Source organism: Danio aesculapii, chromosome 2 (assembly GCF_903798145.1).
Source record: "Danio aesculapii chromosome 2, fDanAes4.1, whole genome shotgun sequence".
NCBI classification, from domain to species: domain Eukaryota; kingdom Metazoa; phylum Chordata; class Actinopteri; order Cypriniformes; family Danionidae; genus Danio; species Danio aesculapii.
Genome location: NC_079436.1, coordinates 56,106,684 through 56,123,504, shown reverse-complemented (window position 1 = coordinate 56,123,504; position 16,821 = coordinate 56,106,684). Strand labels below are relative to the sequence as shown.

Sequence of the window (16,821 nt, the reverse complement as noted above, 5' to 3'; positions counted from 1 at the left end):
TTGAACTTTATTAAACTGTTTGCACTAATATATTGTGTTAACTACACTTTAATTTTGTGCTTTTGTTCCTTTGTTTATTGGTCTTAGAGATAAGCCTGCAGTGAAAAGTGTCATGAACATCCTGTAAAAATAATCTTGTTATAATATATTTCTTAAAATAAAAAAGTATCGAAAAAAGTATCGTTCGGAACCGGTATCGAATTCAGGGTATCGGTATCGAAAACTTTGGAATGATACCCAGCCCTAGTTTTTACACTTACAAAGTCCGCCATGTAAATAGCAAATGCACCATGGAGTGACGCATCTGACTCTTAAAGGGAATGTGAGATGAGACTCTGATTGGTTTAATGCAGGTTATGCTCAAAACACACCCAGAACTCATGAAGAGAATAAGCTCAACCCTGTTAGACCATGCGCTGCAGCACAAACCATATTTTTCCATCCCTAAAATAGCAAAAGTGGATTCAGACACACCCTTAATGCTTTTGCGCCCTGTGCTTTAGTCATTGCGCCTAGATCGTTAAAATAGAGCCCTACATGTTTAATACAAGCCTAGATTAAAGGAAACAAATGATCATTGTTGTAATCTCACGAGGAAACATTCTGGCCAATCAAACGCAGCCTGTGTGTGCATATTAATGATCCTGTGTGAATAATCATATTTGCATATTTGTTATGTTATTATACTTACAGGATTTACATGAAAACAAGAGTGTTTGACAGCCATTTACACGCACTGAACACCTATTATTCAGCTCTGCCTGGGTAAAGCAGATTTATATTATATGGCACCTTTAGGACAACTGAACGAAGACTTCTGTGGGCTTTTAAAACAAAGCAGGAGGGTTTGAAGGACAAACAGGAGTAAATCAGGCCAGGCGTGTTCTGACCTGACAGCACGGCTCCTCGCAGCCGCTGAACTAATTAACTTCTCCAGCACTACTAGTTTAACCCATTCCCAGCCTGCTGAAGGTCAGAGCAGCTCCACAATCACTGAAACCCATTCAGACGGACACCTGAGATGCAGTCGCCATGGCAACTGAAACAACACAATACTGCCCGTTTCATAAACAATCACCGACGAGCTTTTCCATCCTGCAGCAGCAGCCGAGCGTCATTTCTAACAGAGATTAAGAGGAGAAGAAGTATGGCTTGTATTTATTATAATTCCCATGAACGTGTCCCACTAAGAGCAGCAGAAATGGGTCATTCTTTGTCCATTTTCATAAAGTGCATTTCTCTAAGTGCACGGTGGGCTTTTTTTAATGCCCTGATGCTGATATCCAGAGAGCGAGCTGGCTGATATATGCATGCATAATGAAGAGAAATGAAACAAACGCAAAAAAAAATCCATTGATGGTGATTCATTTGTACAATATGTACTCAAAGTTCAGTCATTATGCTGGAAAATAATCTGAAAAATTCTGCATTGAGTTCAGTGTGTAACTGCGGCTTTACTTAAAACTGACTTTGCAATACTGCAACATAATTATAAAAATGTATGCATGAGTATTCTGTGACAGCTTCAGTTGCAGTGTTGTAAAATATTATTTTAAACTTATGGCCCGTTTCCACTGAGTGGTACGGTACGGTTCGGTATGCTTTTATAGCCGTTTCCACTGTCAAAAGGCGTACCGAACTGAACCGTACCACTTTTTCGGCAGCCTTTCGAAAGGGTACCAAAAGGCGGAGCTAGACATGCAGCTGAACGCTATTGGTTTACAGAGATACGTCATTCGCTTACGCAACAAGTCAGAATGAATACAAAAAACCCGCCATGTTTGAAATACACAGCGAGAGATTATAGCGGAATTATAAATACATATAATAACGAGCCATGGTCGATCTGGGCTCAAACAAACCTCGTCGTCGTCTTGATAAACAGCCACAAAGCCAAGAAGACGAGCAGATTTACCCTGTGCCCCGTAGTTTTTTACGAGCCAGTCTGAAGCGCGAGCGGTTTCGCTTTCTTCCTTGAGTTCGCCGTGCGTCTATATCTGAAATAACAAACTTGTTGAGCTGATGATAATAACCTGCGCTTGATTATTGACGTGCTTTTGAAACCCGATCCTGTCAGACACTGACAAACGCGAGAGTGAAGTGTGAAGAAACAAAGGAGAAGCCGGAAAAAAGGAGCACATTATTTATCAGCCAACATGAACAAAATGCCATGATTAACTAACTTATTATCTTCACCTTTTGGACTAATATGAACTCAGAATGAAGGAATTACTCTCTAACAGAGGCTACATGTGCTGCTGAAGATTACAGACACAGATGAGAGGTTTTCACTGACTCTGGGCTATATTTTGTGTTGTTTTGAACCTAAATACGGCAAAATGTCTGCTATATGTAGTTCTTCTGTAGTTGGTAACATATCAGAGACTGTAAGAGGCTGTTTGTGTTCATATATGTTCATTTATTTAGTTATTTAATATAATTACAGACGTTACAGTAGGCTGTTTCGCACTGTCATTGATCTGCAGTTATAATCAACTCATGTTCATAGTAAAGTTAGTAATAAACATTTCTACACAAGTATTTATGTGTGTAAAGCATCTGTTTTGTGAGAAATGCTTTTCATATGATATGTGAAAGACCCATACAGCTTTATTGTAGACATTTCCTCGAGCGAGAATGACGTCGACTGAAACTTTCTGTCATACATCACGCCCACCAAAAGGGGACCCTTGTTAGTGGAAATGCAAGCCTGATAAAGGTGACCCGTACCAAACCGAACCGTACCGTACTGTACCAGTCAGTGGAAACGAGCCATTATGCATTCAATTTATGAACAGTAGCTTTACTAATAATTCACAGCAATATTGTGAAATATTATTTTAAAATTAAGCATTAAGTGTACTGTGTAATTTAAAACTAATACTTCACAATATTGCTGTGAATTCTGCTTAATACAGTTGTTACACAATATATTAAATGTATGAATTATGCACTGCATTTATTATATATTGCGTAACAATTGTTCTACACAAAAATCACTGAGATATTCTGAAATATTATTTTTAAATTTTATTTTATTCTGAAAAGTTGCTTTACTATAAATTCACTGCAATACTGCGAAATATTAAAAGAATTATGCATTAATCTATTGTGTAAAAATTGTGCTACAATATAAAAATCACTGCCATATTGTAAAATGTTGTTAAATTATGTATTTAATGTATTGTGTAACAGTTGTGTTATGCAGAAATCACTGCAATATTGTAAAATGTTGTTAAATTATGTATTTAATGTATTGTGTAACAGTTGTGTTATGCAGAAATCACTGCCATATTGTAAAATGTTGTTAAATTATGTATTTAATGTATTGTGTAACAGTTGTGTTATGCAGAAATCACTGTGATATTGTGAAATGTTATTAAATTATGTATTTAATGTATTGTGTAACAGTTGTGTTATGCAGAAATCACTGCAATATTGTGAAATGTTATTAAATTATGTATTTAATGTATTGTGTAACAGTTGTGTTATGCAGAAATCACTGCAATATTGTGAAATGTTCCTAAATTATGTATTTAATGTATTGTGTAACAGTTGTGTTATGCAGAAATCACTGCGATATTGTGAAATATGACTAAATTATGTATTTAATGTGTTGTGTAACAGTTGTGTTATGCAGAAATCACTGCAATATTGTGAAATGTTACTAAATTATGTATTTAATGTGTTGTGTAACAGTTGTGTTATGCAGAAATCACTGCAATATTGTGAAATGTTATTAAATTATGTATTTAATGTATTGTGTAACAGTTGTGTTATGCAGAAATCACTGCAATATTGTGAAATGTTACTAAATTATGTATTTAATGTATTGTGTAACAGTTGTGTTATGCAGAAATCACTGCAATATTGTGAAATGTTATTAAATTATGTATTTAATGTATTGTGTAACAGTTGTGTTATGCAGAAATCACTGCAATATTGTGAAATATGACTAAATTATGTATTTAATGTATTGTGTAACAGTTGTGTTATGCAGAAATCACTGCAATATTGTGAAATATTATTCAATTATGTATTTAATGTATTGTGTAACAGTTGTGTTATGCAGAAATCACTGCAATATTGTGAAATATGACTAAATTATGTATTTAATGTATTGTGTAACAGTTGTGTTATGCAGAAATCACTGCAATATTGTGAAATGTTATTAAATTATGTATTTAATGTATTGTGTAACAGTTGTGTTATGCAGAAATCACTGCGATATTGTGAAATATTATTTTAAAATTATGCATTAGATGAATTGTGTAGTTTTAAAACAATATTTGACATTATTCCTGTGCTTTTAATGCAAAAATCACTGCAATATTGTGAAATAGGTTTTTAATTATGCACTGCATTTAATATATTGCGTAACAATTGTTCTACACAAAAATCACTGCGTTATTGAGAAATATTATTTTTAAATGATGCATTCAAATTAGGAACAGTTGCCTTACTATAAATTCACAGCAATATTGTGAAATATTATCAAATTATGTATTCAATTTAATGTGTAACAGCTGCGTTAACTGCAAAATTGTGAAATTTTATTTTAAAATTCCGCATTAAGTGTATTGTTTAACAACTGCGCTACACAAAAATCACTTTTGCAATATTGTGAATTTTTTTAATGCATTTAATTTATTGTGTAAAAATTCCGCAACGCAAAAATCACTGTGATATTGTGAAATATTATTTTTAAATTATGCATGCATTCAATTAATTCACAGCAATATTGTGAAACATTTAAAGATTCATGCATTTGATGTATTGTGTAAAAATTGTGCTACACAAAAATCACCTCAATATTGTGAAATATTATTGTGCATTCAATTTATGAACAGTTGCTTTACTAAAACAGCAATATTGTGAAATATTGTTTTAATTTATGCATTCAATATAACTGCATTAGGCAAAAATCACTGCAATATTGTGAAATAATATTAAATTATGCAATAAGTTTACAATGTGACAGTTGCATTATGTAAAAAACACTGCAATATTATGAATTTTCTTTTTAATTTTGCACTGCATTTAATGTATTGTGTAACAATTGTTCTACACAAAAATCACTGCGCTATTCTGAAATATTATTTTAAAATTATGCATTTAATTTAGGAACAGTTGCCTTACTAAACATTTACAGCAATATTGTAAAATGTTGTTTTAATTTATGCATTTAATATTTTGTGTAACAACTGCCTCATGCAAAAATCACTGCAATATTGTCAAATATTTTAAAATTATGCTGTTAATGAACAGCTGCGATACTAAAAATTCACAACAATATAGTGAAATATTGAAAACATAAGCATTCAATATAATGTGTAACAAATGTGTTGAATAAAAAAAAAAATCACTGCAATATTGTGAAATATTATTCAATTATGCAGTAAATATATTAATTTAACATTTGCATTATGTAAAAATCACTGCAATATTGTGAAATATTATTCAATTATGCAGTAAATATATTATGTACCATTTGTATTATGCAAAAGTCACTGCAATATTATGATTGTTTTTTAATTATGCACTGCATTTAATGTATTGTGCAACAATTGTTCTACGCAAAAATTACTGCGATATTCTGAAATATTATTTTTAATTTATGCATTCAATTTAGAAACATTTGCTTGACTAAAAATTCTGAAAATTATTTTTAAAAATTACTCATTCATTGTATTTTGCAACAACTTTATGCAAAAATTACTTTGAATGTGTAATTATTAAATAATTCATAATATTGCAATGTAGTGTAACAGCTGCATTACACAAAAAAGCATAGCAATATTATGAAATATCATTTTTAAATGAAGTTTCACAAACTAATTTTGAGAGGAGCACGTGATAGGACAGATCGCGGCTGGTCTCTCACCTGTAATCATTAGTAAGCCAATCGAATTATTCCAAACTCACTATAAATAGCCCGTCTTAGCATTACTCCCTTATCTTCATTTTTTGAAGAATCCCCCCCATCCACCCCATCTCCCCTTTCCTCCTTTACCATGGGGAACTCTTGAGACCTACCTGATCTCGAACCCCCCCTACATGACCAGGTGGGAGCCCTGGGCTCAATTATCTCCGAGCTCAGGGTACTCGCCCAGGACAGCATGCCAAACCTGCTATTATTATCAAGCAATATCTAAATGTAAACTTATGAAATTGTGCAAAATAAAACTATGCGTTCATTTTATGTGCAACAGCTGCTGTACTCACAGTTTAGCCAAATAATGCATGCATTACCTTGACTGCGTAAAAGAATTTCACCACAAAATTCCCTTCTCAACATGGTAATGACAATTGTTATCAGATTTGTATCAATGCCAGAAAACTACAGTTAAAACACGTGACATAAAACGCTACACATTTTATATATAAACTTAATATTCAGCTCAAAATGGATCAATTAATCAGACCTGGCCCAACAAATCAGTCAAGATTTGATAAATGCACGCATGAAATGATGATGTGGAGTGACTTACCTTTCTCTGTGCGTCTGAAACATTCTTACTGGACAGATGAGGGTCTTTTGCTGTCATTAGGAACGGGAGAATAAAAACAAACAACATCAATCCACCAATCCACTCATTAAAATACTAACAAAACATACATTATAGACACTGCGAAAACCAACTGATGTATTTGGGTCAAGGTCGAGGAAGAAACTACGCCAATACTTCAACCTCTTTACAAGTTTACATCACAATTTCTTCATATTTATTAAATCAAATGCTATATTTCGTGGTTAATTAGCGGGTTTAGCTGCATTGATCATGAAATTATCTATCAAGCAAACAGAATCATGCTTAAATGCAAATGAATCACTACAGAAATTCATTAATATTTAATAAAAAGTATATTTAATAACCCTGTATTGACATACCAAGCGGCTGACAAACATTATTTAATACCTTCCTTTTCTGTAACATGATTTAAATGCTAGATATGAACTTAAAAAGCACATATGCATAACAAAAAGACTGCAATTCATAATATTAAAACCCTTAGGTTTCTCCAAATCACTTTCAGAAGTAGATACACACTACCAGCATTCATAATACAATGCAATAACATTAATAAAGCTGCAACATGCAACAAATATTTCTAGTTTTCTAACTGCACGACTGTCATGAGTACAAAACAACAACAACAATTAAAGATATTAACATGTAGGCCTTTAAACTAACACATGCACTGAAAAATAAATGATTTATATATGATTTATTATTTGTAAGTGGTTGCAAACTATGTATTTGGGCTGAATATTTAAACAGACACATTACATTTAGTAATGTTTAACTTAATTTGTTTGTTTAAACTCGTTTTTTTGCAATTATTTACCTCAAAAAAATCGATTAAATCTAATAAATATTTTTTTTTCGGTCTGAGGTAAGTACTAAAGTAAGTTCTCCTGTCATATCCGACTATAGTTTTAGGTAAAGTTACTGTAAATGATGAATAAGCAGTGTCTCTTACCCCATGTCGTTGTAAACACACAGGATGACAAACTCTTGTTCCTGTTCTGGAGCGACTGGAGGATCTGTTGGAGCAGTAATCCGAGTCTGGAGTCTTTCTATACGCTCAACATGCCATATATTTGCATGGCAGCAGCCGCATGCAACACCAGCCGCCGCAGAAACTGGACGTGATGACCGGGCGCGCGTCCGCTGCTGATTTTCTTGGCGTTTTCTCGGTTTGTACTGGAGTGAGCGGGCGGACTCGCGGGAAACCCCGCCGGCGTTCGCGCGCTCCGCGTTCTGATCTTTCCCGCTGCGACTTTGATGACGCGCCGCGACTGTTACTTTCGAAGCAGTTTTGCTTTGATGTCCCGATCCCGCGCCGCCGCTCTGTGCTTTTGAAGAGACTCGCGCGCGCCTTCTAGCGGACACGAGCACGGCTGCAGCTTCATTGCGGCGCGTTTAGTGATTAGAGAGACTAAAGCATAGTCATTAGTGCTGATATGACCCTGCGAGTTACTTATTAGTATAGAAAATTAGCTTTTATTCAAGAGAAAAAGTAAATTTCTGACTTAAAAATTTAAAATAGTGGTTAGATTAGATCTAAATAAAAATAATAATAATTAAAATAGTTATTAGAGAGACAAATAATCAAAGTTATTAGTGCTGATGTGACCCTGAGCATTTCAACTCATCTTTATTTCTATAGTGCTTTTACAATGTAGATTGTGTCAAAGCAGCTTAAGTTCTAGTAGACTGAAACTGTTCCAGTCCAGTCTTCAGAGTTTAGTTCAGTGTGGTTTATTTTTCACTACAGAGAGTCCAAACACTGAAGAGCAAATGCATCCATGCGCAGCTCTACAAGTCCCAAACCAAGCAAGCCGGTGGTGAGGAACAAACTTCACCAATTGACGAAAGTGAAGGAAAAAACCCTCGTGAGAAACCAGGCTCAGTTGCACGACCATTTCTTCCAGGGGCGTAGCAACCGGGGGGGACGGGGGGGATACGTACCCCTCACTTTTAGAGACAGACCATTTAGAAACAGGTGATTAATAATTATATGAACGTATGATCTCATACAGCCGTCCCCCCCACTTTTAAAATGTCCGCTACGCCCCTGATTTCTTCTATGGCCAAACTACTTGTGCAGAGCTGCAGTCTAGGCGCCGGAGGCTGGAGAATGCTGGACGTCCATTGTGGAGAAGCTGTAAGAGCGAGTAGGGTGTTCAGGCTGGCCCACGGGATCAATGCCACAGCATCTGCTCAGGATACGGCCTGGTCCAGGATTATGCTTACATTTATCTTTCAAAAATGAAGTGATAATATTTTAGTTACTTTTATAGTTTAAATAATTAGCTTTTATAAAAAATTGCTGAATTAAAATAAAAAAAAATAGTGATTAGAGATTAGATCTGAACAAAAAACATTAAAGAGTGATTAGAGTCACATTAATCAAAGTCATTAACGCTGATGTGACCCGGAGTGTTTTAAAGATAAAATTGTCTCTTTTAAAAATGAACAATATTTGAGTGTTTTTATTATTATTGTTTGTTTTTTTGAGTATTAAGTTACTTTTTAGTTAAAAAGAAAATGAATTGCTGAATTAAAATAAGCAGTCGCATTGAATCACGCACTCGATGAGAAAATATGAAGATGGCAGAGTTATATTTAGTTAGTATAACTAGTTATATGTCAGCAATGAAGTATACTCATTACTTCAAACTCATCAAAGAGAAGGAAACGGGGTTTGTCTGAATTGACAGAGTTTTTAAAATAATAATAACTCCTTACATTTGTAAAGCGTGTTTCTGGACACTCAAAGCACTTTACACACATTTGGGGGGGGGGGGGGGGGGTGTGTTTGGGAGGAGAATCTCCTCATCCACCATCAGTGTGCAGCATCCACCGGGATGAGGCAACGGCAGCCATTTTGCGCCAGACCGCACACCACACACCAGCAGGAGACAGAGAGATAAAGCCAATTATGATATAGGAATGTTTAGAAGGCCATGATGGACAGAGGCCAGTGGGAAAATTTGGCCTGGATGCCGGGGTTAAACCCCTACTCATTTTCAAAGGGGATCCTGGGATTTTTAATGACCACAGAAAGTCAGGACCTCAGTTTAACATCTCATCTGAAAGACAGTGCTTACTGAGTAGTATAAAGTCCCCATCATTATATTAGGGCAGGCATGGGCAAACTCGATCCTCGAGGGCCGGTGTCCCTGCAGAGTTTTGCTCCAACACTAATCAAACACACCTGAACACCCTAATTAGTGTCTTCAAGATCACTAGAAAGCTACAAGCAGGTGTGTTTGATTAGGGTTGGTGCAAAACTATGCAGGGACACCGGCCCTCCAGGATCGAGTTTGCCCATCCCTGTATTAGGGCCACACAGACCACAGGTTGAGTGCCCCCTGCTGGTCTTACTAACAACGCTTCCAACAGTAAAATAGCTTTTCCATGAGGTCTCCCATCCAGGTACTGACTAAGGTATTAAGAGCAGCCCTGATTAGCTTTAGTAGGCGACCATGTGAGAGTTACAGACAGCTAGCTGCCGGCAAACAATTTTTACTTCACTAATAGGACAAGAAAAGTACAAGTAGCAATCACACTGCTTTAAACATTCATTAATCTGAATATAAGGCATGAATAACTCCAGGGGTCAGGAAGTTCTAGGAAGATCCTATTATTTTTTTATGTGTTTTTATAAAGGTAAATGAAGGTTATACAGTGTGTTGTTAACAGCAGAGCTCCTGCATTTAAAAATAGAGGGGTTACACTTAATAAGGTTCAATTAGTTAATGCATTTACTAACATGAACATAGAATAAACAATACATTACAGCCTCTATTCATGTTAGTTAATGAACATACAGTTATGCATTGGTAGTACATCTTAACTCAGTGCATTAATGTTAACACGCACAAAATCGGATTTTAATCATGTGTTGCAACCTTTTCAGGTCTAGGGATGTGACCGCAACAGAAAATGAATGATTGGTGGTGGGTGATGTGCAATGGCTGGAAAAAGAGAGATTGATAACTCATGTCCTCAAACAGAATTTCTAGAGACTTAAACACAAGGTCAAATCAAGAAAAGAGAAAAGTTTACATATCAAAACAATGAAAGCAGGGTATTAATTCAGAAGGGGGCAAGGCCAAAACAGCAAACAAAAACAAGCTAACTCCTAATATGAACTTTTGCTGAAATAAAAAGAAACAAAAATACATAAACTAACTCCATCTACTAACATAAACAGGAGAAAACTGATTCAAAACAAAATGGCACCCACCTTCCTACTTAACCCTTAAAACAAACAAACAAACAAATCAACCAGACTCACTTCTCTTTGGGTGAATTATTAGATGTTAACAACAAGATCACTGAAAGTAGAAGTGTGACTTAAATAACTTCACCACACTGTAAATATTGAAGTCAAATCAAATTTTGAAAGCTCTAACCAACACAAGGTCTGTATGTGGAGAAAAGTTCAGCCACAGCACGATCTAACCACCACCAACAGTGGTTTGAAGTGTAGATCAGGTTAAATACTCTCTCTCCTCTCCCAACAGCCAATCACTGGAAAGATCCAATGATCGCAACCAGGTGGACACAGTTACCTGCAGGGAGAGAGAGAGAGAGAAAACACAAGCACATTGTGCACACCAAAGTATACGTCTCAGGACGTACAGTAACACATGCATTAGTAAACGTTGGACTATGATTGATAAATGCTATTGATCACTATTAGTTTATGTTAGTAAGTTCATTAACTAATGAAATCTTATAGTAAAGTGTGAGCAAGAGAAGAAAAAAAAGAACCTGCAAGCTCTGAAACAGATCAAGCTTCAGCCAGGAGAGAAAAGGTAATGCAAAAGAAACTCAAATGAAGTAAAGCATTACTTGCCAGAAAACATACCTCGTTACTCAATATTGTAATGCATTACTTTCAAAAATAACTTTCCCCAACACTGCTAATGAGACAAAACAAACATGGCCTTACAAAAAGTGCTTTACACTACATTTTCGGGGTGGGGGGGTTGTTTTGTTAAATGCAAAGCGCTTGACTGTGTTCTTTAGAGTGGGGTGTGAAGTAACATCACAAATACTTTTCTGAGGAATTGTACTTTAAGCAGTTTTAAAAATGTGTACTTTAATTCATTTTCTTTTTGGCTTAGTCCCTTTATTAATCCAGGGTCGCCACAGCAGAATGAACCGCCAACTTATCAAGCATATGTTTGATGCAGCGGCTGCCCTTCCTGCTGGGAAACATCCATTCACTGATTTACACTCATACACTACGGACAATTTAGCCAACCCAATTCACCTGTACCACATGACTTTGGACTTGTGTGGGAAACCGGAGCACTAATGCATGGAGAACATGTAAACTCCATACAGAAACGCCAACCGACCCAGCTGAGGCTCGAACCAGCGACCTTCTTGCTTTGAGGCGACAGCACTACCTATTGCGCCACCACGTCGCCTCAATGTGTTCTTTTACTGTCACTTAAACACCTTTTCAGTGCCACACCTGTACTTTTACTCCCCTATTTCTTTTTTTCTTGTCTATGATGATCGGCTCAAGTAGAATAATCAGTCATGTGATTCTCATCCAATCGAACATGAACAACCTCTTATTTTGCTTACTGAAATGAAGCATTACTCTACTATTATATCTATCTATCTATCTCTATATACATCTATATATCTCTATATATCTATATACATCTATCTATCTATATATATTTATATCTATCTATCTATCTATATATATCTATCTATCTATATCTATCTCTCTATTTCTATCTATCTCTATCTATCTCTCTATTTCTATCTATCTCTATCTATATCTATTTCTATCTATCTCTATCTATCTATCTCTATCTATTTCTATCTATCTCTATCTATCTATCTATTTCTATATCTATCTATCTATCTATCTATCTATCTATTTCTATATATCTATCTATTTCTATCTATCTATCTATATCTATTTCTATCTATCTATCTATATCTATCTCTATCTATCTATCTATATCTATCTATATCTATCTATCTATATCTATCTATCTACCTATCTATCTATATTTATATCTATATATCTATTTATATTTATATCTCTATTTATATTTATATCTATATCTCTCTATATCTCTATCTCTCTATATCTCTATCTCTCTATATCTCTATCTCTACATACATACATATACATACATACATATATATATATATATATATATATATATATATATATATATATATATATATATATATAAGAAATATCACGAGTAGCAGCGCGATATGGCTGTATATCGGCACTGGTGGGAGGCGTGCGTGCCGTAGTGTCCCACCAGTGCCGATATACAGCCATATTGCACTGCTACTCATGTGATATTGCGTTTATACAACAGTTCTACGGCACAATAGTGTCTATAAAAAAAAGAAAAAAAAAGAAATCAAACACAGAGTCTAAACCCCCTTTTGTATTAGGAACTACTTTCTTCCGCTGTTCATTCACATCTGCAGCTGACGTCAGAACAGCAGAAACCGTTGCTTAAAAACACGTCACCTTAGAGCTGGTATTTGAATGATTCTCTAGCGTAATGTCTAAAGTGATGACAAAACAGCTGATTTTGCTCACACTTTAAGATTATAAAGCTGAACGGCATGAAATGCCATCAGTCTACAGAGATTTCCCAGTGTTTATCTGTTGCATTCGGGAAAGCACAGTAATTATCCATGAAAAAGCCAAAGCAAAGCAAACACTACCAGACTATGGTATGAATACAGCAATACAAGAGAGATCAACTCAGCGTTTTCGTATTTCAAACTACATCTGATCAAATCATTATAAAACTGGTGAGTTTTTCCTTCTCTAAGGGCTTAAACTGCATTCTAAACACCTAGTTTCTAGCCTAAAATGCCTCAAAAGTACATTATGTTGTCCAACAGCTGCAATATTTGTCAAACTGTAGTGAGTTTGTTGATCTGCTGTCACTTTATGTGGGCGGAGGAATACAGAAAGTTGAAAAGGCTGTCCGAGTGCTGTTATTGCAGAATATCGCACGTCAATCAGCCAATCAGAATCGAGAATTAGACAGAACTGCTGTATAAATATATCCATCTCTAAATATATGTATTATAGTAATATCTAAAAGGGTTTTTATTAGGTTAAGTTCAATTATTTAGTCCGAACACATAAGAAAATCATTTGTGTGTGTGTGTGTGTGATTAATGAAAATGCACTATCAGATCTTTTCCATTAGAAATAACGTAGCATGAAAGTTCTGTGATTAATCCAAACTAATGATGATTTGAAACCACAATATTAATGTCTCACTTTTAAGGTTAGTAAACATTATTCCCATTATGCATTGGGTAAAACATTTCTCATTATCAGTTCAACTAAACTGAGACCACAGAAGCCAGATTGGGGAAAAATCAGGAAAAACAAGATTACTTTACCACCAGAAGGTACACAACTTTAAAAATGAATATACAAACCAACAAAAAAACTACAACATTTAATATTAAAAGATCACACGGAAGACAAATGAAGCAGCCAGACTTGTATTGGGTGAAAGAAAGCAACATTTATTTTTAACGTTACAAGAAGTACATACCGTGGGGGGTGAAAACTTTTTCACAAAGCAAAATCCTGAATCATACTTCATATCCTGATGTTTTTTTTTTTTCCTTATTCGTCTTCAATGCAAGGTAAACTACATCAATTTATTGTACATTTCAGTCAAATCCGATGCAACTTTCTCAGCTGAAACTCACACAAGGGTGATCCCGGACTCATTTACTCGATCGTAGTAAGAACCAGAATATGGATCGCCGTGGCTTAATCGTGAACGCATTGTCATTGGCAACAATTTGGCTGATGTTATCAAGTCTGATATTTACATCTGAAGAGCGAAATACGGAAACCCGAGTATTTAAAAAGTGAGAAAAGTCAGAATATTAGACACTGACATGCTCAGGATCTGTGGAGAAGCGGATCATGATTGTCTTGTGGGTCGAGAACAAAAAACAAAGAATGAACATGTGCTCGATGCTATAAAATGCGAGCGGTGGTACTTCAGTAATATTAAACAGTCAAGAAGTGTGGCGACTATGGAGTAACAGCAAGGTATAAACACTCCAAAAGTAAAAGTATAAAGTTGAGGCGACTGGCATCGGTCGGAACAGATGTTAAAAGCTGCCATAAACTCCGAATGGGTCCGTCGAAACCAAATGAAGAGCAAATTCCACACTGAGAGAGGTTACGAGAACTTCACGTCAGATCGTACAAATAAAAATATGAGCTACTAAGAAGGGAGGGAAAAAATGCAAATGAGAAACTAGAACGAGGGAAAAAGAAGCAAAACTACAACTACCACAACACAAATAATAATAATAATAATGAGGGAGGGCAGTCACAAACGTACACACTCTCACACACACACACCTCTAGTCGGCGTATTAAACGCCGCTCTCACTGACATCATCGTGACAAAAGATGACGCAACAGCGCCTCCTACAGTCAGACGTAAAAACAGCGAGAATCTCACCTGTCTGTCCATCGCATAGGTGCGGCCATCTCCTGCTTTCTGCCATGTAAAGAATACTACTGCGTCCTGATTGGATGCAAACAGCAGTGGGCGGGGCTTCCTACAGTGATTGACACATCCTTCTCATACGATGATTCCACCCTGATTGATTTATTCATTTATTATTACATATCGTTTTCTTGCAGCAAGATATTAAAAGCCACGTCTAAATCAAGCGGTTCACTGCTTTTATTCTAGTTGAACAAAAACCATAATTTAAAAGAGGAAAGGATAGATCTTGTCAGCCCCCTTGCGGAGACTAAACATTTAAAATGAAAAGAGAAAGCCATTTTTATTTCACTACCCCCATTATTTCTGCGAATCACCCAGTGGAGAGTGGCGAAGACGCTCTCTCCGTTACGACGTCCTCAAAGTTGAATCGTCCTTCAGAGTGTCCTAGCACCTTCTAGGAGACCCGGCGCGCACGCAAAAAAAAACAAATCCAAATGAAAGGCGAAAGTCTCGTCCATTCTCATGTTCGGTGGCAGAACCTGAACGTCGGATGTCAACTTTGAGGGGCGACTCTTATTTTCCCAATAAATCAGCTGCTTGAAAAGCGTTTATAATTACGTTGTGTTTTTAAATACGTCACCCCCTCTCTCAGCTCGCGGAGACGACAGAGCAAGCGTGTTTTTTTGCAGGTAGTTTAAGAGAACTTCATCATCTTAGCTCCGTCTCTGTTGGCAGGGCAGGCCTGAGGCTGACGAGAGAGAGAGAGAGAAGAGGCCGGGATGGGACGGGACGGGACAGACCCATACCTGCGCTCCAGGAGCCGCCCTCCTCCTCCTCCTCCACCGCTGCAGATGGAAGATCTCGTGTTTGGTCTCCTCCGAACACTGCGTCTCCCCCTCTCCTCCACCAATGGTGGATGTTTTTCGGCCGCTCACGCCTTTCTCTTTCGTGCTGTCCAGCTTTACTCCCTCCTGTGATTGGTTTGATTCTCTCCTGTTGCTCTCACACCATGGTGCTTCAGTTGTAACAGTGGTAAACGGGCATCCATGTTTGTTCTTTTTTTGTATTTACCCATATTTAAAAGGCTGATGAACTAAGCTCAGCACAGGCCTAGCTCCTGTTCCAACAACCTGCCCCAAAGAAAAACAAAAACAACACATTATGTAATATTAACACACACACACACACACTATGTCAAAAACTTTTAATTCGTATGCAATTAATGGCGATTCATTTTTGTCCAGTGCTATAGGTTGTTTTCACATGACGTCATTGATGAGGCGCCAAATTCAGACGCGTCAAATGTTTTATGTTGTTTATAATTGTTTTATGTTGTTTATAATTGTTTTATGTTGGTTATAATTGTTTTATGTTGTTTATAATTGTTTAAATCAGTCAAAATAAGAAACGCTGAACAGCTTTTATAGACTTCCAAAAAATTAAGCTCATAATGGGGGGAAAGTTCAAGAAACTGGCTTAATAACGGAAGAAAAGGTGGCATGTAATCAACGTTTATTCAACACATCCATGTGTACTAGCTTTATTTTGAACGCGATGATTCGTTTAACAGCACCGATAATGATTATATACAGGCCTAGCTATGTGTATAACATGTTAATGCCCTTATAAACCATTTTGATAGATGTAAACAATAACAATGGTCCTCTTTAGCTGTGCCTTTACTGAATGAGCACTGTGCTACGTCCGACAGATCGCATAACAATCTATAAATACAATCAAGAAAAAGATACAATTGACATACAGTAAAGTGTTTTATCATGTCCCGAGTCTAACAGTATTCA

At 36.2% G+C, this 16,821-nt stretch overlaps 3 protein-coding genes across 4 annotated transcripts in view; all 3 read right to left on the bottom strand.

Annotated features, from left to right (window-relative positions):
* The window catches only part of LOC130238782 (homer protein homolog 3), a 34,008-nt gene extending 32,974 nt beyond the window's left edge, over nt 1-1,034 (bottom strand). The window contains exon 1 of the mRNA XM_056469893.1: nt 1,017-1,034. Coding sequence (XP_056325868.1) covers nt 1,017-1,034 — 18 coding nt within the window. The remainder of the gene's footprint in view (nt 1-1,016) is intronic.
* A 5,453-nt stretch (nt 1,035-6,487) lies between these two features.
* On the bottom strand, nt 6,488-16,548 carry LOC130238772 (uncharacterized). The gene is made up of 6 exons (XM_056469882.1): nt 16,543-16,548; nt 16,091-16,149; nt 15,826-16,012; nt 11,022-11,089; nt 7,486-7,887; nt 6,488-6,541 (listed from the first exon to the last, which is right to left on the bottom strand). Exons 1-6 carry the CDS (start codon nt 16,546-16,548, stop codon nt 6,517-6,519), a joined length of 747 nt encoding a protein of 248 aa, XP_056325857.1. The 3' UTR covers nt 6,488-6,516.
* upf1 (UPF1 RNA helicase and ATPase) overlaps nt 14,042-16,821 on the bottom strand; it is a 68,966-nt gene continuing 66,186 nt past the window's right edge. For both annotated transcript variants that reach the window (XM_056446071.1, XM_056446062.1), the window contains exon 24: nt 14,042-16,149. The gene's annotated coding sequence lies outside the window, so the exon portion shown is untranslated. The remainder of the gene's footprint in view (nt 16,150-16,821) is intronic.